The sequence below is a fragment of the Miniopterus natalensis genome, chromosome 3, assembly GCF_054644295.1.
Source record: "Miniopterus natalensis isolate mMinNat1 chromosome 3, mMinNat1.hap1, whole genome shotgun sequence".
Lineage (NCBI taxonomy): Eukaryota > Metazoa > Chordata > Mammalia > Chiroptera > Miniopteridae > Miniopterus > Miniopterus natalensis.
This window is the reverse complement of record NC_142083.1, coordinates 102,106,004-102,129,577: the sequence shown is the minus strand read 5'-3', so window position 1 is coordinate 102,129,577 and position 23,574 is coordinate 102,106,004. Positions and strand designations below refer to the sequence as shown.

The 23,574-nt window shown below is 48.5% G+C and overlaps 1 protein-coding gene across 9 annotated transcripts in view; it reads right to left on the bottom strand.

The window, feature by feature from the left end:
- SLC5A11 (solute carrier family 5 member 11) overlaps window positions 1-23,574 on the bottom strand; it is a 53,145-nt gene that overhangs the window by 25,510 nt on the left and 4,061 nt on the right. For 4 of the 9 annotated variants that reach the window (XM_016222664.2, XM_016222667.2, XM_087815182.1 and 1 more), the window contains exons 2-5: window positions 13,759-13,830; window positions 8,363-8,467; window positions 7,185-7,244; window positions 1,263-1,367 (exon numbers count right to left, since the gene is read on the bottom strand). In XM_016222664.2, the coding sequence (XP_016078150.2) occupies window positions 1,263-1,367; window positions 7,185-7,244; window positions 8,363-8,467; window positions 13,759-13,830 (342 nt within the window). Of the gene's footprint in view, window positions 1-1,262; window positions 1,368-7,184; window positions 7,245-8,362; window positions 8,468-13,758; window positions 13,831-23,574 lie in introns of those variants that run through there. The other 5 variants (XM_016222665.2, XM_087815186.1, XM_087815183.1 and 2 more) reach the window with 3 other exon arrangements.

The window sequence follows — 23,574 nt, the reverse complement described above, 5'->3', positions numbered from 1 at the left end:
GAGTGATGGATGGATGGGTGATGGATGGATGGGTGATGGATGGATGGGTGATGGGGGATGGATGGATGGATGGATGGATGATGATGGATGATGATGGATGATGATGGATGGCTAGATGGATGGATGTGGGATGGATGGATGGATGGATGGATGGATGGATGGATGGATGGATGGATGGGGGATGGATGGGTGATGGGTCAATGGATGGATGTGTGCCTCACAGGTTCCCCCAACCTAGACTCAGGCCCCCGCCTAGATTCTGGAAAACACAGAAGAGTCATACATTATTGTTTCTTCATCCATCTCCTTCAAGATTTGGGGTCTCAAATTGGACCCCTGTGGGCAATTACATTTGAGACCCCTTCCCTGGACTAATACCACAACCTCCTTAGTGGTCTTCCTACTTCTGCTCTTGGTCTTCATACACCGCATCCTCACAGGGCACCTAATCATTACCATCTCGTCCCTCCCACAGTCATCAACACCACCGTGGTCGCCTCGTCCCTCCCACAGTCATCAACACCACGTGGTCGTCTCGTCCCCCCGCAGTAAAGCTCTCCAGGGCCCCCACGATGGTGAATAAGTTAGTTTCGTGCCAGGCCTGTTGTGATTTGCCTGCAGCTCGGCCCGTTTCCTCTCCTTGATTTTTACCCCCAGTATACGGCGTTGCCCGACCAAGTCACGCTGGCCCATGCCTCCCAGCTTTGGCTTGTTCTGTTGATCTTTCTGGATGCCAATTCCCCTTCTGTGAACTCCTCCTCTGACGTAACTTCCGTGCGACACCCCCTCCCCGCATCGAGCCCACTGCTGTTTGGAGCGAATGGGATTCCTCTGCCCCTCTCAAGCCTCGCACAGGGCACGTGGCCCGAGCACAGCTGGACAGAGGAGCCAGGCGGGCTGAGCGGCACGTGCCCTGCTCTTGGCCACTTTCCAGGAGCTCTGCCCATGCCAAGGTCGGGCAGGGCGGGCCCAGTGGACTGTCAGCACATCTGATCACTGCCTATCTCAGGGGGAAGATCGAAGTCCCATCCAAGGGCTCAGGGAGTCCCAGGAAGTGACCCCAACCACCCTGAGGCGTTGCCAAAGATGCTTCATCAGGAGTGAGGAGTCTTTCCCTCCCCCTTTCCCCCCCACCCTTTCCCACACTTACCCCCCACCTTTCTCTAACCTCCCTGAAGCCTGACCAAGAGAAGGAGCAAGTTCAGGGGCAGAAACGGCCCAGCAGGGGCTGCCACCTGTCACCTTTCACACCCCCACCTTACCGAGATCTTGGTGAAGATGTAAATAAACAGGTAGAGCACAGCCAGCAGGATGGGGATCCTGTTGCCACCGAAGCGTTTCCGGAGGTACTCTGGCATCGTGGTGACCTGGGGGCCAGAGCAGCTGTCACCATCTTCCCCCACCTCCCCAAGCCCCAGAGCATGGACAGTGGTCTCGGGATTCTCAGTGGGGGACTCGGAGGGAGAGAGAAGGGGGCAAGAAGGTGGGTGGAGGAACTGGGGTTCTGCGCAGGGGTATTTCCCCAACTACCATATTTCCCAAGTGTGAGGCCTCCGTGCACCCCATCTCCACTATTATTCATTAATAATGCTTTTCTTTCAACCAGCTCACATTTTTATTTAAATAAATTGATCTAAAAGGACATTTCAAATCAGCACTGTAAATGGGAGATCGACCCAAAATTTACGGGAACCAGCAGAAATAAACATGGGTAATAAAACAATTCATTTATTTTCTCTTCTTTTCTGGCAACTTGCGGTCACACACCACAGGCTCTGGGCCCAGAGCCCACTCGTTCTTTCTTCAAAAAAAAGAAGGAAGGCTTGTTGGGGAAGCCCGGTCGGGGCCCCAGGCAGGCGGCACCTACGCGAGGCACCCCCTGGGTTCGTCAAACAGCTGAAAGGCCGCAGGGAGGGAAACAGCTCGGCCCGTGACTCAGCATGGCCGGCCCTATGCACACCTGTCATCTCCGTGACCTCCGTCTGTCCACGTTAAACTCTGGGGAAACTGCTCTCCTGCGAGCCTTTATCCAGATCACCGTAAAAGCCAGGGAATTCTGACAGCAAACTGTGCCGACTCCAGAGAGGACGGAAGCCCAGAGAGGACGGGAGTCCCGAGGGGACGGGAGCCCAGCGAGGACGGGAGCCCAGCGAGGACGGGAGCCCAGCGAGGACGGGAGTCCCGAGAGGACGGGAGTCCCGAGGACTCCTCCCCCAGGAGGCACGCACTCGGGAGGCACCCTCAGGCCTGGGTGGGAGGCCTTACCACAGGGTCACCCCAGGGACTGAGCCGTGTTGCTGAGAACCGTTACTTGGATGGCACTGTTCTTGGGGTTTGGCGTGTCCTTTCCCCATCTCCTGATCCCCTGTACCCCCAGACTTGGGGATGAGAAATGTCATATCTGGCCTCTGGGCCTCAAGTCAGCAGCTGTCCTTCCACGAGGTACGAGATCTTGGACCGAAAAGGACAGGTGATGATGGTATCTGCAGAAATGTCTGCAGCTCCTCCGGGCTGTGGCTGCCCATCTGACCCAGGGAGGAGACGAACGGGTGCCCCACCCGGTGGATGGCAGCCTCTCCTCTCCCGGGTCAGGCCCTGAAGGCAGGGAGGCCGGGAAGGGCACTGGGAGACAGGTGACCAGACTTGATACAGGAATAGTACATAGTAACGGTAGGATCTGGGGATTCAAGACCAGAAGGTGTTCAGCGTAAAACTATTTCAATTTCGATGTATGTTTGGTATTTTTTCATAATAAAGTATTCACAGAACAACGAACCCCAGGAATACATGGACATTTTAAAATAGAAGAAAGAACAAAGCTCCTCTGTTCTCCCCTCTCCCCGGAGGGCAGTTGGGGACTCTGACCCTCAGGACGGTCTGGCCTCGACCCCCGCCCCCCGCCCCCCAACCTGCTGCAGGCTCACCCAGCTGGGGCCTCGCGGAAGCCACAGCTCTGAGCTCAGACGCTCCCCGGGAGGTAACACCGAGACTCGGTCAAACCCCCTGGGCCCTGGTTGAGAGCTGGTTAGAGGGCAGAGGGCTGGGCTTCAGACAAGTGGGCGCTCCCCCGTCTGGGAGGGAAAGCCACCGGCCGGCCAAGTGGGGCGCTTCTACCCCACCCGCAGCCCATCCTCATCGACCCTCGGCCTCTGTGGAAGTTTCTAAGGAGCTAAGGAAGGAGGAGGGGTGACCGTCAGAAGGTGAGCAGCAGCCGTACCTGGAAATCGGACTCGGGGACGAATGAGAAGCTCGCAAACGGGAGACAGAGTCCGGAGGCTGGTTGTAAAGTACCCAGGGTGGTAGGTAGCAGGTCAGCAAGGTTGAGACAGACGGACGGACAGAGGCAGAGAGGAAGCTGCCAACACAGAGGGGGACCCGCCTGCCCTCTGGGGGTGCTGGGTGGGTGCTAACAGGAAGCAGAAGTGATAACCGTCCTGGGAGGTGACCAGGCTGGCTCCTGAGGACCTCGCTGCTGGTGGCCCCTCGCTCCCTCACACACTCCTCTCTCCGGGATGCAGGGTGGCCAGGGACCTCAGCCTCTGTGCATTTCCCTGTCACATCCTCACTCGATGGCCACCCTCCCCTCACTCTTCCTCTGAAACCCAGCCCTGCCCCACCTCCCCAGGCGCTGCCCAGCTCCCACCAGCTTCCCGTCTCTCTAGAGGCCCCAGCCTGGAAGCCCCGGGAGACCCTGCAGAGCCCGCACAGTGCCCTACTTCGCTCGCCCCCAGCAGCAGCTGGTCGTTCCCCTTCAGCAACCTGTTTCTCTGACCAGCACCTGACCCGTGTCACCTCCAGGCCCCAACGTTCCCGTCAACACAGCTCTCCCGTTTGTGCCTGATGCCCCGCCGTGGGGCTTGACCAGGGCGTCCAGTCCCTAACGCACCCTGCCTCTCCTCGTGGCTGTCAGCACGCACCTCACTTCACTTCCTTCTGAGTTCATGGAAGACCCTGCTATTGAGTCATTTCAACAAATATTTATTGTGCATCTACTATGGGCCAGACACTATTCCAGACATGGAGAAAACCAGGTGCTTCCTGCACCTTACAGGCCAGCGATTTTCAACCTTGCCCATCTCATGGCACATAAACTAGTAATTAAAATTCTGCAGCCCACCAAAAATATATATATTATATTTCCTGCCATTCTGAAAAAAAAAAAAAAAGGTATAATTTTAATTTATTCCTACCAGATGGCTATTGTTGTGTTGGCTGTTGTCATTTTTGAATTTGACAATCGAAGGGAAAAGAGTCAGTGCCCCTGACTGAATGGTCGGGTACTGCAGGTTTTCAACATTCTCGCGGCTCACGGTTGCAAACACTTACTGTGCAGTGCGGCGGCTCTCAGCCAAGGCAGATTCTGCACCCTCACAGGCAACATTTGACAAAGTCTGCTCACATTTCAGCTGCCACAGCTTGAGGGGTGCTGCTGGCACCTAGTGGGTGGAGGCCGGGGGTGCTGCTTCGCACATCCTACAGCGCACATCCCTGCCCCCCAGACACACTCAGAGTAGCCAGCCCAGCAAGTCACTACCGCTGAGGGTAAGAAACCCTGGCCTAGTGGGCGGGACACACAGGCGGATGGGAGAGGCACCTTGATTTATAACCACATAAGCAAACGAGAAACAGCAACTGTGGCAAATACAGTGAAGGAGGAGATTTCACCTAATCAGAGAGATCAGGGAGGGCTTCCTGGAGGAACTGTGGCTTCAGGTGGGATTTGGAAAATGAATGGGAGTGAACTGCACCATGAAGGGACAGGAGAACTTTCCAGTCAGAAGGAAAAGCATCTAAACGGTCGGGGACCTAGTGAGGACGAGCGCTGTCGGGGCTGTCGGGAGCCGGGCGCAGCAGGCGCTCAGTTCAGCAAACTGCTCCAGCCCTGTGGATGGAGGGAGGGCTGGGCCCCGGAACTGTAGTTTATTTTACACGTTCATAAGTAAAACTGGTCTGTGGTTTTCCTGAGGGGAGTCTTAGCATTATCTTATACTCAAAGATGATTGCAAAATCCATTCTGGGTGGAGAATGGGCTGAAATGTGCAAAGTCCTAGGAGATAAGATAGGAAACTACCTTTATGACCTGGAGTAGGAAAGGTTTTTTAAAAAAGCCCTAAAAGGCAGGAAAAGGTGATAAGTGTGAAGGCATTACAGTTGGGGTCTGTTCATCAAAATGCCGTTAGGAGTGTGAAAAGGCAAGCCACATAGTAATAGAAAGATATTTGCAACATATAATTTATAATCATATGTAATCAATATAAGCACCCTAAAGGCTTATCTCCAGAATATATAAAGAACTTCTACAAATCAATAAGAAGTACGCAGCCTAAAGGAAAAGTTGGCAAAGCTCCCAGACAAGTTACTTCCCAAAAGTGGAAATTCAAATGGCCAGGAAATATATAAACAGGATTAGCCATTGAAAACACAGTGAGATAGCACCAGGCACCCACCAGACCAGCAAGAATTTTAAAGTCAGACAGAGCCAAGCGACAGCCCGGATGCGGAGCAGTGGAGCAGAGGGCAGGCGTGGTGGGTGGGAGAAGGTGGGCAGCACCCAGCCCCCCAGGTACGCGCATCCACTGGCCCCAGCTCCACCCGCAGGGCCCCTCCGCAGACTCGGCGCCGTCCCCAGGGCACCTGTATAGAAAGGCTGGCGGCAGCCTGACCCTGGGCGCGGCCCAAATGCTGCCAACGAAAGAATGAACGAGTGTACCGGGGGTCGCCCTTCCAATACTCAGCACCGGAAATCAACACACCAGCTACATGCAACGAAAGAACATGTTACTGACTCCATTTTCATGTATAGGCCTAAAAAGTACAACTGAGCCCTCCTGTTTCGTTTGCACAATTAAACTGCGAGGAAAGCCCGGCGGGGGCATGGTGAATGTCAAGGGGAGAGGGCGGTGTTGCGGGTGGGGACACTGTGACGTCTCTGTGCGGCTGTTCCTTTTACAATCGTTTGTGAAGCTCTTCATTTGTGTTGTGTCGCTGTTCCCTGTGTGTCTGTTGTTGTTTTATTTCCCAGTAAAAATGGACTGGGCAGCTTTGTGTGTCTTCTCAGCATGACACCCTTACGGATGCCAGTCCCTTCTGTAGGCATGTGGTGCTCCCGGGTCTCCTATTTCCAACAACCACAGCAGGCATCTCAGGCCGGCCTCCTCACCCTTCAGCCACGCGTGTCCCTTCCTGGCTCTCAGCAGAGGGCACCGCCTTCCACTCGCCACAGAGAACGAACACCACTGGCTGAGACCGCCTGGCCGCCCTACCTGCGCACTAACCGGCATCTCCCCCCCCCCCACGCCTTCCCATCGTAGATGCTCAATAAATAAATACTTCCTGACGCCCTTATAGAGACCCGCAGGCCCCACCCCAGACGCTTTGTCTGCAGGAGCTAGCCGCAGTGGGCGGGGCCAGTGCCCACCCACCAAAGGCCTGGCTTATTTAGACGCAGTGTTATCTCCAAGCGGGACTGTTGATCCCACACCACTGCCCTTTCCAAGGCTCCACTGCTGCTGGCACAAAGGTCGTAAGTGATTTGTCTCATTCCCCTCCCTTCTGCTCAGTGCATTTTTAAAAGTTTCATACTAGGAGGTGAAACTCAGTTATTGCTTCATGAACAACTATTGTATGATCTTGCTGTTGTGGCAGAACATCTAAAACAGAATTAAGTGTAGACAGTACAAGTGACAGGAAGCTATCAATAAGATCAGAAATGAGTTTCAAATCTGCTTTTTCAAAAATCCTAAAACAGCATTATTTGGTAACAAAAATTATGATATTTCATACCGGTCAGAAATAGCTCCATTATAGTTTTGCATGCAAAGGAAGAAAAAACACTGAATTGGATTTTTTTTTTTTTTAGTTAAAAATAAAGTGTTATGTCTTAAACATTCCAGAGACCGCAAGTTTTATACTTGTGTTTTGGCATTAAAAATACAGATTTCTGAGCCTCTTCCAGCCTCTGAAAGTCCCAGGAGCACCTCTGACACCCATGGCTAAGTGGGGACTGCTGAGCCAGGGCTCCTAGCTGTCTCACTGCGCACCCTCCCTCTCCAGTGCAACGCGGCTTAGGGACTATCCAAGGGAAGTCCACACGCAGAGGGAGGGACACGGGAGGAGGGACGAACAGGGTGCAGGCTTGTCACTTCCCAAAGGGCTCCAGTGCCCCCGATGCCCCTCAGACTCACCTGACCGGCAATGTAGATGGGGAGGAAGACCCAGGCCAATGCCAGCACGGAAAATATGCCCTGCGGAGAAACAGGCAGGACTCAGCTTCCAGCCATGTCTAGGTGCCCCTGGTTTCCTTTGCACCCTGAGGAGGCCCGGTCTGCTCGCGTCCCTGAGTCTGTCAGTCTCTTACTTGCTGAGTGGCTCACCCTCCCTGGGCTGTCACATTTCCATGTTTAAATGGGAGAGGGGATGAAGCCGGGACAAGTGGAAGCAGAAGCCTTTTTGTGAATCCTAGCACAGTCTCCTGGGCCTCACATCATTCGCCTTCACCCAGGTGCATGCACACCCTCCGCGGGCTGTGAGGTCAGGCAGGCCACGCTGAAGAGCAGCTGGTGGCGCTAGAAGGGGTCACACAGGTCTCAGACCCATGTCTCTCACCTGTGACATGGGAGTAGCAGAGCCTCAGTGGATGTTGCAGGGAAATCAGTGACATGATGCTTCGGGGCACTTCCTACACACAGGTGCTCCCCTGCACCTTTGACAAGCATCTACCCCCTTAGTCCTCGCAGTGACGCCCGTGGCAGGTACCATTGCCCTGCTTTCGGCACAAGGCGCGGAGAGGTTGTCACTTGTAAGTTGCAGCCCGGATGGGAGCCCAGGCTCTGGTCTGTCACTGATCCCAGAATGTAATAATGTAAAGTACTTAAGCTGGAGTAAGCACTGAAGAGTCACTTATTACAAAGACGAAGGCCACTCTAATAAGTGCACCCCTCCACTCTGCGAATCCTGCCCGGCGAGCTCGGCTGCATGAGAGAGTCCCCCCTCGGGTTCCTGTGGGGTGGCAGAGAGGCCGAGAGCCAGTGAACCGCATAACTTTTGTGATGGCCAGTTGGCATCTAACCCACAGAAACCCTCCTGTGCAGGGCACCTGCTATCCTCTCGTCCACCAGGGAGAGTCCGAGCCCTTCCCCCTCACATCTATTTGTTGGGGTCTGGCCTTATGGGCCCCCATCAAGCAGATCCCCGAGGGCCTGAGACTTGCAGTCAGACGGATTTTTGCTGCCCCGGGTGCCCTGATGGTCCCTGTGAGTTTCCGTGAGGGCCGCCCTGGGTTTAAAAGCACAGGGCAGCCAGGCGCGGGGCCCAGGACCTGCCTGGTGGGGGGGGGTGAGCCCTCCCCATGGCAAATACTCACATTAAACTCATAGGCAGCCACAGAAATGCCGGCCGCAGCGCCCGAGCCCGCCAGGCCCACGAAGTGCCCGCTTCCTATGTTGCTGGCAAACAAGGACGCGCCCACCTGCGGGGACAGGGACAGCTCGTAACTAGGAGCCAGGTCTGGGCTTCCCCCTCCCCCAGTCCCTCCCACGGGGCAAAGGGACAAAGGCAAAGGGGAAGCGGAGGGGGCGGGGCCGGTCCCAGCTTGTCCACTCCCTCTCCTCAAATTAGGAAAGACTTTCCCCAAGGCTCTGTTTCTCCTGCTTCCCTAAGTTGGCCTGGTGAATGCACTATCTGTGTCGCCTAAAGTGTGACCTGTGCCTCCTAGGGCTGCGCAGTGCACAACCGGAGCAGCTGAATGCGGCATCCCTGGGGGGGGATGAGGGAGGAGGCATCCCTGGGGGGGATGAGGGAGGAGGCATCCCTGGGGGGGGATGAGGGACGAGGCATCCCTGGGGGGGGGATGAGGGAGGAGGCATCCCTGGGGGGGGTGAGGGAGGAGGCATCCCTGGGGGGGGATGAGGGAGGAGGCATCCCTGGGGGGGATGAGGGAGGAGGCATCCCTGGGGGGGGATGAGGGAGGAGGCATCCCTGGGGGGGGTGAGGGAGGAGGCATCCCTGGGGGGGGATGAGGGACAAGGCATCCCTGGGGGGGGATGAGGGAGGAGGCATCCCTGGGGGGGGATGAGGGAGGAGGCATCCCTGGGGGGGTGAGGGAGGAGGCATCCCTGGGGGGGTGAGGGAGGAGGCATCCCTGGGGGGGATGAGGGACGAGGCATCCCTGGGGGGGGATGAGGGAGGAGGCATCCCTGGGGGGGGATGAGGGACAAGGCATCCCTGGGGGGGGGATGAGGGAGGAGGCATCCCTGGGGGGGATGAGGGAGGAGGCATCCCTGGGGGGGGATGAGGGAGGAGGCATCCCTGGGGGGGTGAGGGAGGAGGCATCCCTGGGGGGGGTGAGGGAGGAGGCATCCCTGGGGGGGATGAGGGACGAGGCATCCCTGGGGGGGGATGAGGGAGGAGGCATCCCTGGGGGGGTGAGGGAGGAGGCATCCCTGGGGGGGGATGAGGGAGGAGGCATCCCTGGGGGGGTGAGGGAGGAGGCATCCCTGGGGGGGTGAGGGAGGAGGCATCCCTGGGGGGGGTGAGGGAGGAGGCATCCCTGGGGGGGATGAGGGAGGAGGCATCCCTGGGGGGGGTGAGGGAGGAGGCATCCCTGGGGGGATGAGGGAGGAGGCATCCCTGGGGGGATGAGGGAGGAGGCATCCCTGGGGGGATGAGGGAGGAGGCATCCCTGGGGGGGGGATGAGGGAGGAGGCATCCCTGGGGGGGATGAGGGAGGAGGCATCCCTGGGGGGATGAGGGAGGAGGCATCCCTGGGGGGGGTGAGGGAGGAGGCATCCCTGGGGGGGATGAGGGACGAGGCATCCCTGGGGGGGGATGAGGGAGGAGGCATCCCTGGGGGGGTGAGGGAGGAGGCATCCCTGGGGGGGGATGAGGGAGGAGGCATCCCTGGGGGGGTGAGGGAGGAGGCATCCCTGGGGGGGTGAGGGAGGAGGCATCCCTGGGGGGGGTGAGGGAGGAGGCATCCCTGGGGGGGATGAGGGAGGAGGCATCCCTGGGGGGGGTGAGGGAGGAGGCATCCCTGGGGGGGGATGAGGGAGGAGGCATCCCTGGGGGGGGTGAGGGAGGAGGCATCCCTGGGGGGGTGAGGGAGGAGGCATCCCTGGGGGGGGATGAGGGAGGAGGCATCCCTGGGGGGGGTGAGGGACGAGGCATCCCTGGGGGGAGATGAGGGAGGAGGCATCCCTGGGGGGGAGATGAGGGAGGAGGCATCCCTGGGGGGGGTGAGGGAGGAGGCATCCCTGGGGGGGGTGAGGGAGGAGGCATCCCTGGAGGGAAGGTGAAGGTGTTGCAGAAAGGGTTTAATGATGAGAAGCAGGAGGCCTGCACTGCTCCAAGCTTTCCTTCTAACGAGCAGAGAGCCCTGCTTCTGGCAGAACTCTAGGTGGCCAGGGCTGTACCTGATGACCCCCATCCCTGGTCTCAGTTGGGCTGATTATGTTCTCTCTCCGGGGAATCTGGAACTGGGGCACCACCTCTGCTGGTCCCGTAGACTGAGGGTGTGTGATCTGGGGAGGTGTGTGTAGTGGGGGGGCTGGGGTGGTGTGGGTGGCATGTCCGGCCACGTGCTCATTACTGCCACTCTGCTGAGGGAAAGGAGTGTGATGGAGACATTGAGAGAGAGGCAGATCAGGGGAGCATCCAGCGAGAGGGGGAGCAGAAATAGAGGGGGGCTAAGAGGGAAAAGGAGATGGAACTGCCCAAGCGCTTTGGGGCCCCCTGCTGACTTTCTGGGTTTCATCAGGTCTATGCCATTGCTCTCTCCTTACGCCAGCACCACATTTTTTTCCTGATTATTGTCACTTTGTAGTAAGTCTTGAAATCAGAAGATGTGACTCCTCCGACTTTGTTCTTTTTCAAGATTGTTTTGGCTATTCTGGGTCTTTGCATTTCCACGTAAATTTTAGAACCTGCTTGTCAATTTCTGCAAAAACAAAAGGCAGCTGGAATTTTGATAAGGACTGTGTTGAATCTCTCCATCAATTTGGGAAGTAACACCATCTTAACAGTACTAAGTCTTGAACTCGGTGAACACAGGCTGTGTTCCCAACGTTTTAGTCCATCTTTGAGTCCGTCCGAGTTTTCAGTGTATATATTATACTCCTTTTGTAAAACTTACTAAATATTTTATTCTTTTGATACAATGGTAAGCGGAATTTTCTTAATTTTGGTTTCTAAGTTGTTCATTGTTAATATGTAAAAATGTTGACCTTACATATTGATCTTATACCTGCACTTACTGAGCTCATTTATTAGCTATAATAGTTTTTCTGGGTTACTCAGGATTTTCTATTTTCAGGATCATGTCATCTGCAAGTAGAGATAGCTTTATTTGTTCCTGTTCAATATGGATGGCTTTTACTTACTTTTCTTGTGAGTTGTCCTAGCTAGAACTTCCAGTAAAATGTTGAGTAGAAATGGCAAGAGGGGACATCCTTGCCTTGTTCTTTATATTGGGGGAAGCTTTCAGTCTTTCATCACTAAGTATAATGTTAAATGTGGGGAGTTTTGTAGATGCCATTTGTCAGGTTAAAAAGCTTTTCTTCTATTTCCAGTTTGGTGAGGTTTTTTTCTTTTTAATCATATAAGGGTGTTGGATTTTATTAAGTGCCTTTTCTGCATGTACTGAGATGATCATGTAGTTCTGTCCTCTTATTATAGTGTATTATGTTAATCATGTTTTTTTGTATGTTGAACCAACCTTGCATTTCTAAGATAAATCCCTCATGGTCCTGGTGTATAATCTTTTGTATACATTGCTAGGATTGGTTTGTTAAGGACTTTTGAATCTATATTCATGAGAGGTACTTGTCTTTAGTTTTTTTTCTTGTGTCTGATTTTGGTACCAGCATAATGTGTAACTCACAGAATGAATTAGAGAGTGTTCACTTGTACTTTTTGTCAAGAGTTTGTGAAGGATTGGTGTCTTTATCCAGTAAGTCCGACATCTGGGCTCTTCAGGGGCACTTTCTATTGACTATTCTTCTTCCTATATATAGACCATACTTTCCTATTTTTTTGCACAACTCATAATGTTTTGTTAAAAGTGGACATTGAAAATAACACCACGTGACAACTCTAGAAATGTGATTGTTCCTCACTCCCCTGAGTTGATTGTTTTTGCAATTTGTTGTTGTTGCTGTTGCTATTGTTTGTTTAGAGAATGTCTTGAATGAATTATATAAAGTCTGTTTTCTTTGTCATGTGTGGTCACTAAAGTCTCTGTCCACTTAGTTTAGTGGTCAGTTAATAACTAGGTAAGAGATTTTCTTAAATATTTGAAACAAATAATTCTCCTGCTTTTTTCCAAAGAGCTTTTTCTATGTGTCAAGGTGTGCTTTCAACACTCAACCTGGATGTTTACAATTCTGTCCTAACCTTCACTTTCTGTTTATGCAGAGCCTCAAGGTCAGCCAGAGGTGAGGGCTAAGGACCTTTTCGGGTATTTTCTAAGCATGTGCACAGCCCTGGATGTGCACATGGCCTTTTCTATTCCTAGGACCATGTCAGAGCTTTTCAAAATACTCTATGAACATCTCACTCTCCAGCTTTCTTTAAAGTGCCTTGGTTAGTCCAATGCACACCCCAACAGTTATTGCTCCCTCAGAGAGTAGTAGTGTTAAACAATTGCCTCTGATTGTTTTTGAAAAATGCCTCTGGGGAAGAGCTGCTCTTGCAAGTGGAGTTTCCCAGGGAAATTCAAGAAGAGGAAAATACTGACAATTCTACAAGAAATGGGGTTTTAAAGGAGCTCCAACCTTATTCTGACTAGAGGCTCAGACAGCTATTATCTCTGCATCTCTTGAACTCACTGCAAATGGGGGAGGTTCTCTTTCTTCTTAGTTCAAAGGTTTAACCCTTATTTTAGGATATCATAAATAAAAGTATTATCCCCAACTACCTTCCCAGGGTCTACTAAGGAGAGGCATGTGTGATGTATATGCGTGATGTGTGTGTGTGTGTTTTGCAATGCCCTTAGATCTCCTTGAAATAAAATACTGTCTAAATTTCCTTAAGGCTTTAGTCTTTCTCATTTCTCATCATATATGCCTCAGGGGAGGTCCTGCATCCCCCAGCTCAGGCACTGAGTGTGTGACCCAGGCTCGAGCCAGTACAGTTACTGGCAGAGGATGGGTATAAACCATAACCAGAAATGAAATTTCTTCCAGGGATATTTCCATGGAAGTAGATGCTCTTCCCATGCTGGACTGGAACTTAAGAGGATGAAAGGTCTGGAGCAATGTCTGCCATGTTGTTGACATGAAGTTGAGTCTTTTGGGAATAACACTCATCCAGAAAGAGAGATGATAGATGATAGATAGATGATAGATACATAGATAGATAGATAGATAGATAGATAGATAGATAGATAGATAGATAGATATAGATAGATATAGATAGATGATAGATAGAGATAGATAGATAGATAGATAGATAGATAGATAGATAGATAGATAGATAGATAGATAGATAGATGATAGATAGATATTAATATAAAGAATAAATAGAGGGAAAACCAAGTCCGAATAATAATACTTGAGCCCTTATACTCAGCTATAACTGAAACCTTCGATTTTTTTCCTTAGGTGAGCTGATAAATTCTTTTTTTGATTAAACAAGTTTGAGTTGGAGCTAAACCTTCTTTAGTTTATGTGCAACTAAAAGGTCCTGAGAAAGCAAAGGCAGACAGAACATCAGCACTTGAAAATTCTTTGAGAAGTGACTTTAATTGAGCCAAAGATCACTTACAGGCCACCACATCATGTCCCCTCCAGCTAGGAAGTAGCCTTTCACCGTGTCTCTTTTGGTCTTCACTGTGGACTAAAACAAAGAGAGGAGTGAGTGAGGAAAAATATTAACAAACAGAGACATCCCAAAATGGCCTAGGCTATAGATTATAAGGTGAGAGTCCAGCAGGCCAGATTTAAACATCAAATATATTTTGTTTGAACCTTGGTTATAAAGAATATTTTAGTTTGAATGCTTTAAAATTTTTTTAAAAATATGTGTTTATTGATTTCAGAGAGAGGAAGGAAGAGGGAGAAAGATAAGAACATCAATAATGAGAGAGTCATTGATCCATTGCCTCCCACACACTCTCTACTGGGGATCAAGCCCTCAACCCTGGCACATGCCCTGACTGGGAATCGAATTTCAATGCTCAACTGCTGAGCCACACAGCCAGGTTAATTTGAATGCTTTTAGAGGAAACAAACTCTTCAGGTCAATACAGCTCCTACCAGTCCCTGCTTCACACATTTATGATAATCTACTTGGTCCCTAAACATTTGAGCTTTAACCCCATGGCTTATCTATAATAGCTCATAATATGTATAATTTATTTTATGTTAGCACTTGTACAGTGTCATGTTAGCATGGTATCAGACACTATGCTAAACACTTTAAAACATCTCATTTTAATTCGTACTAACTCCCATGAGGTTGGGAGTTGGTAAGGAACTGAGGTTCAGAATTAAAGTTGCTTATCTAGTGCCACATTTCTAGATAGCAGAAGGAACAGGAATTCAAGCCTAGTTCAGCCTGATTTTGGAGCCCATGTTTTTAGCTGGTCTACAAAATCATCTTTGGAAGGAGAAAGTTTCCTGACATTGAAGGTGTTTTAATGCAGACATTTGGCCACTGAATAGTTTGTGTAATGTTGAAGAAATTTAACTTCTCTGAGCCTCTGGGTGTGAATGTTGATGAGGGGATTCTTACTGGATGGGAGATGGCATGATTTGGTATATTTTCATCCCTGCAAATAATCTTCCTATAGAAAATAGACTCTATAGAGTGACATCATCATCATGTCAAAGTGAGACAACCCCTTTGTATCTCTCCTTAAATCTATAACTAGTTGGACATCTATAATTCAACAAAGGTTCCTCTGCTCAACACACTAGCACACCTGAGAGAGCCACACATCAGTACATATGAAGGTAGATGTATTGGAATGCATAGGGGAGGCAGGATGGGACGAAGGACGGGGATGGTGCCTGTGAATGCAGTTCCCCTGGATGCCGCAACTGAGCTCATGGCCCAGCTAATGAGATGGAGAAGTCAGGGTGCAGCCCCATAATATAGCCTGGGGGGGATAAGAGGAGCAGAAGCAGTGTCAGCACTTGAAAATCTGGCTCCCTCTCATGATTGTGATGGAGTTTGGTAGCAGTAGTAGAGACACATCTATAGTCTCTGTGTATAGCTCAGTGGTGCCAGCAGACATAGGGAACCAGGCAATAGCACAGAGGGCTCGTGAATTCAGCTCCCCCAACCAGCCACATCCCATAGCATGGTGGTGGTGCCACGAGACCCAGGCAACCCAGACACATCAGGGGCACCCACCATCCTGCACACCCAGGCAGTGACTCCCACAAGCACAGTGTCACAACTCCACCATGACCCCAGAGGCACACGTAACACAGGTAAGGGAAAACAAAAACTTGTGCTAGAAAATTTTTCTGCTGAAAAACAAAAGAAAGGCCTCTAATTATCAACCTACTGAATTGTTAAAAATAAAAATGGTACCTAAATAAGAAAACTTTTCTCTATTTCAAATGTGCCAGTGGAGGAACCATGAAGCACAACCAAGGTAACATAGTAACACAGAAATAATGACAATTGTCTAGAAACCAAACTCAAAGTCATAGAAAATTGGGATATAAATGATAGAGAATTGAAAATAGTAGTCATGAAAAAACTCAGCAAGATACCAAGGAACTCAGAAAGGCAGCTCAATGATCTCAGGGATAAAATTAATAAATAGAACACTACTAAAGAGACTGAACTATAAAAAAGAACCAAACAGAGAATCCAAGATGGTGGTGGAGTAGAAGGAAGCTACACTCACCTCCTCCCAGGACCAAACTGGAATTACAACTAAATTATAGAAAAATCAACCTGAATAGCAACTGAAGACTAGCTGAAGAGAAATCTTATAATCAAGGATTTACAGAAGAAGCCTTATCAAAACTGGTAGGAAGGGCAGAGACACATAAAGGACTGGCCGGGCTCCCACAGATGGTGGGATATCTCAGCTGTGAGGGTTCTCCCTGAGAAGTGTGGGGCCTAAACCTCAAGCTAGGCTCCACAGCCTTGAGCATCAGAGCCAGGAAGAGGCACCCACATAACATCTGGCTGTGAGAAGCAGTGGGGTTTCTGTATGCCAGGGAGAGACAAGCATCTGCTAGAGACACAGGCACCCCTTACGGCACCAATGAACAAAATTTTGTTTTCAGCCACTCACCCTGGTCTCCAGCAAAGGGAGGGCAGAATGGAATAGAGTCACATGAGGAGAGTCCAGAGTTTGTGGCTCTGGGGAGAGAGCTGAAGGGACAGTCAACCAGATCCCTGTGCAGAGTCATTCTCCCATATTAAAGAAATCATCTTTCTTCAGTGGAGCCCTCCCTTCCATATGGCATCAGCCTGGGAGAAAGCAATAGCCTACACTCTAGACTACCTGTCACCCCCACCCTGTGGAGCTTACATCCTGCTGAGGAGTCAGCTGCCTTGGCTGGGGTGTAGAGGCCTGGGTAGACTCAGGGGGTGTTAGTGACTGAGTTGTGTGGCTTTGGGGTGGAGCCCATACATCCCCTTCCCTGAAGCCTGATCACCTCTTCCCCAGGAGAGATCCACTAGCCCCATCCTCCCAACTTGGCGGCCTCACCCTACTGAGCTGTTTCCTCCAGCAGAATCCTCAATAGACTGAGTTATTTGGCTCTAGGACAAGGGCCATTTTTTTCTCTCATGCCCAACTTGAGCAGAGCTCTCACTTCACAAGGCCAAATTTTGGTCTGTTTGGGCCTGATGAACTCTGCTGACCTCGCTCTGATGACTCCCTGAAACCTCTCCCCATGGAGAAGGTGGCAGCTAGACTTGGAATACCAGGGGATATTTGCTCAGTAGCCTCAGACCCAGCAATGGCACTTGCCCTTACCCAATGACTCACCAAATAAACTACCAAATGCAACTTGAGTACCACCAGAGGCTCGTTCAGTGACTGAGCTGGCAACTGGAAGTGGATCTCAGGGTGCCTTGGGACTTCTGCTGACCTGCCCCCAGGTTCAGTAAAAACCAGCCTTGGTGTGCATGTCCTTCCTGCATGCACCCAAGCCCAGCAGAGGTAGCCACAAACTCTGAATAGCCTGTAGCTCCAAACAGTTTGCCCAGGGCAGCCTCTGACATTAGCCTGCACCAGAGTCCCTCACAAGAGGCCCAGAACAAACACACTTAGTAGTCAGCTTAAGACATCAGGGCAGGATCCTATAAGCTTCACAAGAGGCATATTCAAAAGGAGATCTCAGCAGGAACCAGACCCTGTGGAAGCAATTTCACTTCATGTGGTCAGCACCAGCACAGCAGCTCACTAGGATTAAGGGTTGAGCCTCACAGCCAACCAGCATCAGAGTTGATCCCACACATGAACGGGCCAATAGAAATCAAGACTCAATTACAATACAAGGTTCCACATAATCCACACAGCAGACATTTCTAGAGCACCCAGCTCGAGTGATCAAGGAGAATGGACCACTGGACCCCACAGGACACCTACTACATAAGATCACCCCACCAAGACTTAGAGTCATAGCAGATCTACCAAATACAAAGAAACAAACACAAAGAGACGGCCAAATGGAGACAAAGAAGAATGCCTCAAATGAAAGAACAGGAGAAATCTCCAGAGAAAGAGCTAAATGAAATGGAGGCAAGCAACTTATTAGATATAGAGTTCAAAGCAATGGTTATAAGGATGCTCAACAGTATGAAAGGGGACATAGAAACCATAAAAAAGAGCCAATCAGAAACGAAGAATGCATTATCTGAAATGAAGAATACACTGGAAAGAATAAGCAGTAGGCTGGATGGAGTAGGGACTGAATCAGCAATTTGGAAGACAAGGTAGAAAAAAACACCCAATCAGAGCAGCAAAAAGAAAAAAGAATTAAAAAAAAATAAGGATAGGTTTGATTTGCTTCTGGACCCAGGGCTTGGAAAAGTGGATCTTGGTGCATATCTTGGTCCTGTCCAAACACATCCAGCCCCAGCAGAGGGAACCACAAGCTGGGGAGTGTGGAAAACTTCAAACAGGGTTCTCAAGGCCAGTCACAAACAGCGTCTGACATTGGCCTGCACCAGAGACCCTCCAAAAAGACTTAGAGTCCTAGCAGATCTACCTAATACCTAGAAACAAACATGAAACATAACAATATTCACATCATAGGAGTGCCAGAAGATCTAGAAAGTAGCCCAGCCGGGCGTGGCTCAGTGGTTGAGCATCGACCTAGGATCCAGGAGATCGGGGTTCGATTCCCGGTCAGGGCACATGCCCGGGTTGTGGGCTGCAGCCTATCGATGACTCTCTCATCATTGATGTTTCTATCTCTCTCCCTCTCCCTTCCTTTCTCTGAAATCAATAAAGATATATTTTTAAAATAAATAAATAAATAAATTTAAAAAAAGAAAGTAAGAAAGGGTTAGAGAACCTGTTTGTAGAAATAATAGCAGAAAACTTCCCTAACATGGTCAAAGAAAAAGTCATACAAGCTTAGGAGGCACAGAGAGTCCCAAGCAAGAAGAATCCAGGGAGGCCCATGCCCAGACACATCATAATTAAAATGCCAAAATTTCAAGACAATGAGAGAATCTTAAAGTTAGGTAGAGAAAAGCAATCTGTTACCAACAAAGGAGCTCCCATAAGGCTACCAACTGATTTCTCATCAGAAACTCTACAGGCCAGAGGGGAATGGCATGAAGTATTCAAGGTAATAAAAAGCAAGGATCTGAAACCAAGACTACTCCATCCAGCAAGGCTATTATTCAAAATAGATGGTGAAATAAAGAGCTTTCCAGACAAAAAAAAAAGGCTAAAGGAATTTATCACCACCAAGCCAGCATTGCAGGAAATGTTAAAGGGACTGCTGTAATAAGAAGTTGAAATACTGAGAACAAAAAACACAGGCATAAAGAAATAAAATGGCAATAGATAAATACCTATCAGTGATAACCTTAAATATAAATGTATTAAATGCTCCAATAGAAAGACATAGGGTAGCTGAATGGATAAGAAAAGAAGACCCAAATATATGTTGTCTACAAGAGACCCACCTCAGTACCAAAGACTCACCCAGGTGGGGGTTGGGGGGAAACAAAAAACAAAGCAAAACAAAAACTTCTGGAGGAATTTAAGGGAGAGATCGACAGCAATACAGTCACAGGCGGGAACTTTAACACCCCACTGACTTTACTGGATAGATCTTCCAGACAAAAATCAACAAAGAAAACAGTGACTTTAAATAACACACTAGATGAGATGGATTTAATTGACATTTACAGAACGTTTCACCCCAAAGCTATAGAATATGCATTCTCCTCAAGTACACATGGAATATTCTCAAAGATAGACCACATGCTAGGACACAAAACAAGTCTCTACAAGTTCAAGAAGATTGAAATCATATCAAGCATCTTCTCAGACACTTACACCATGGAATACTATGCAGCTGTATAATAATCTTGCTAAAAATAGCAAGAGAAAGACTGTTGGTTACCTACAAGGGAGCTTCCATAGGACTGTCAGCTGATTTCTCAACAGAAACATTTCAGGCCTAAAGGATTGGCATGAAATATTTAAAATGATGAAAAGCAAGGACCTACAACCAAGACTACTTTACCCAGCTAGGCTATTATTTAAAATTGAAGGAGAAATAAAGAGATTCCAAGAAAAGAAAAAAACACAGAAATTCTAAATAACTCAATAAATGAGATAGAGTATTCATTCAAAAAATTTGAAATAGAGCAGACCATATGGAAGAGAGAATTAGTGAGCTTAAAGATAGAAATCTAGAAATGATTCAGGTGGAAGAAGAAAGATAACTAAGGTTTTTAAATTTTAATTTAATTTTTTTATAGAACAATCAAGTTCATTTTTTTTTGTTATGTCTTTATTGATTTCAGAAAAAGGAAGGAACTGAGAGAGAGAGAGAGACAGAGAGATAGAGAGACAGAGAGACAGAAACATCAATGATGAGAAAGTCATTGATCAGCTGCCTCCTGCATGTCCCCTAGTGAGGATCGAGCCCACAACCCAGGCATATGCCCTGACTGGGAATCAAACCACAATTTCCTGGATCATAGGTTGATGCTCAACCTCTGAGCCATGCCAAAGGGGCACTAAGCTTTTTTAAAAAAATAAAAGAAAAGAACTGTAATTTGAAAAATAAAAATATATTTTAAAAATATTAAAAATATATATTAAAAAATAAAAGAACTGTCTGATTTTATTAGAAAGGGCAACATAAGATAATGGTTATTCCAGAAGGAGAAGAGAGGGAAAAGGGAATATATTTTTTAAAATTACAGATCGCCAGCCGGGCGTGACTCAGCGATTGAACATCGAGCTAGGATCCAGGAGATAGTGGTTTGATTCCCGGTCAGGGCACATGCACACACTGCGGGCTCAATCCCCAGTTGGGGGCATGCAGGAGACAGCCAATCAATGACTCTCTCATCATTGATGTTTCTCTCTCTCTCTCTCTCTCCCTCTCCCTTCCTCTCTCTGAAATCAATAAAATCAAATAAAATTACAGATCTCTACAAGAGCTATCTGACTCAATTAGAAAGGTCAACATAAGGATAAGTTATCCCAGATGAAGAGAGGGAGAAGGAAACAGAGAACTTATTCAAAGAAATAATTGATGAGAACTTCCTAAACCTAGAGAGGAACTTCACAGTCAAGTACAAGAAGTTAACAAAACACATTATATCTAGACTCAAAAAGACTTCTCCAAGACACATTATATTAAAACTGTCAAAAGTTAATAATAAAAAAAGAATCCTCCAGGCATCTAGGGAAAGAAAGACAGTAACCTACAAAGGAAACTCCATCAGATTTCTCAGAAGAAACCCTACAGGCCAGGGAAGAGTGGAATGATATATTCAAAATATTGAAAGATGGCAACCACAAGCCAAGAATAATATATCCTTGTAAAGCAAAGCTATCCTTTAGATTAAGGAAAAATAAAGGCTTCCCACAAGACCTGTATTACAAGAAATGCTAAATGGAGCTCTTTTACCTGAACCAAAATGACAAAAGTACACAAAACTTTGAGTAAGTTGACAAACTGACAGAGGCAGAAAATTGCAACTCTATTTCAGAATAAAGTGTTAAACAATTATAACATAAAGGCTACAGAGAGAAAGCATTAAAAATAACTATACCTACTGCAATTTGGTAATGAGTGCACAACATAAAAAGGGATAACTTGTGATAGCAAAAACATAAGAGGCAAGGAAAAGCACAAGGCTTGTACAGGTGAATGAAGGCAAGGTGCTCCTCAAAGAAAAACTGAACCCCCCGCCCGTGTGGCCCAGTGGCTGAGCATCAACCCCGGAAACAGGAGGTCACGGGCTTGATTCCAGGTCAGGGCACAGGCCCGGGTTGAGGGCTCGATCCCCAGACAGGGGCATGTAGGAGGCAGCCGGTCGATGCTGTTTCTCTCTCTCCCTCTCCCTTCCCCCCTCTCTCAAAATCAATAAAAACATGTTTTTAAAAAAGAAAAAGAATAAAAAAGAAAAAGACTGAACTCCCCAATCAAAAGGGGCAGAGTAGCTAGATGCATTAAAAAACAAGACCCATTATGTGCTGCCTTCAGGAGACCCCTCGCAGCTCCAGAAACAGACATAAGCTTGAAGTGGAGGGGTGGAATGTGATACTCAAGCAAATGGTATCCGGGGGAAAGTGAGTGCAGCTATACTTAAATCAGACAAAACAGATCAGAAGACAAAAAAGGTACTAAGAGACAAAGATGAACATTTTATAATGATAAAGGGCACAATCGATCAAAGAGGCATAACATTTTAAGAAATACGTTTTTATTGATTTTGGAGAGAGGAAGGAAGAGGGAGAGGGAGAGAGAACATCCATGTGAGAGCAAAACACTGATCAGCTGCGTCCTGCACACCCACTGCTGGGGGTAAAGCCTGCAACCCGGGCATGTGCTCTGACCGGGAATCAAACCAGCAACTTCTTGGTTCATGTGTTGATGCTCAACCAGTGAGTAACACCAGCCGGGCAAGAAGGCATAACATTTATTAATATATATATGCAGCCAACCTAGGAGCACCAAAATATATAAAGCAATTATTAACAAACCTAAAGGGAGAAATAGACAGCAGTGCAATAGTTTAATAAAAAGAGAGAGAGAGAAAAGCCCAGGCTGGGTGGCTCAGTTGGTTAGAGCATTGTCCCAATAGGCCAAAGTTGCAGGTTTGATCCCGTCAGCGCACACACAAGAATCAACCTATGAATACACAAATAAATGGAACAACAAATCCATGTTTCTCTTCTCTCTCTTTCTCTCTCTCTCAAATCAACTTAAAAAACTTTTTTAGCTCAGCTGGGCGTGGCTCAGTGGTTGAGCGCTGACCTAGGATCCAGGTGATTGGGGTTTGATTCCCGGTCAGGGCACATGCCTGGGTTGCGGACTCGAGGGGGCGTGCAGGAGGCAGCCGATCAATGACTCTCTCATCACTGATGTGTCTGTCTCTCTCTCCCTCTCCTTTCCTCTCTCTGAAATCAATAAAGATACATTTAAAAATAAATAAATAAATAACTTTTTTAAAGATAAAAGAAAAAAGCCCTAGACAGGTAGCTCTGTTGGTTAGAGCATTGTCCTGATTACGTCAAAGTTATGGGTTTATCTCTGGTCACAGCACATAGAAAAATCACCCAATGAACACATAAACAAGTGGAACAGCAACTTGATATCTCTCTCTCCCCCCCTCCCTTCTCTCTCTCTAAAATCAATACATTAAAAAAAGAAAAGAAAACGAACACTGTGGCCGAATCCTGACACAAAAAGTATTTTTTAAAAATATATCTTTATTGATTTCAGAGAGAGGGAGGGAGAGAGAGAGAAACATCAATGATGAGAGAGTCATTGATTGGCTGCCTCCTGCACGCCCCCGACTGGGGATCGAGCCTGCAACCTGAGCATGTGCCCTGACCGGGAATCGAACCGTGAACTCCTGGATTCTAGGTCGTTGCTCAATGGCTAAGCCATGCCGGCCGGGGACAAAAAGTATTTTTTGAGGATAAGAAACTTGTGCTGAAAGGGTTCCTCAAACTAGTAATATATCAGAGTCTCCTGGTTCTCATGTGAAAATCTAGATTCCCAGGCACTCTAACCCTCTCCCCAACTCTACCCCTACCCACCCCTGAACTCAAGGCTGTCTGATTCAAAAGCCCTTACTCTAGACTACATCCCATTCATCCAACTTTGTCCTGATAAGATAGGGAAACAGGAAGGTCAGGTCCCTGGTCTTTGGATGTCCAGCACTTTTAGCACCTCTTGGAAAAGTAAAAGCTAAGAGTAGAGAAATAATCTACAAATAGATCAAAGTGGGGACACCTAGGTGGGCTACACTTTTCAAGTCCTTTGTGCCAGGTGACCTGAAAACCGGAGAGCAGCACTTCCTTTGCACCACCCTATCCCAAATTACCAGTCTCCTTAATATGTAAAGAGTTCCTAGAAATGGAGCAGTTCAAGAGCAAGAACCTAATGAAAATGG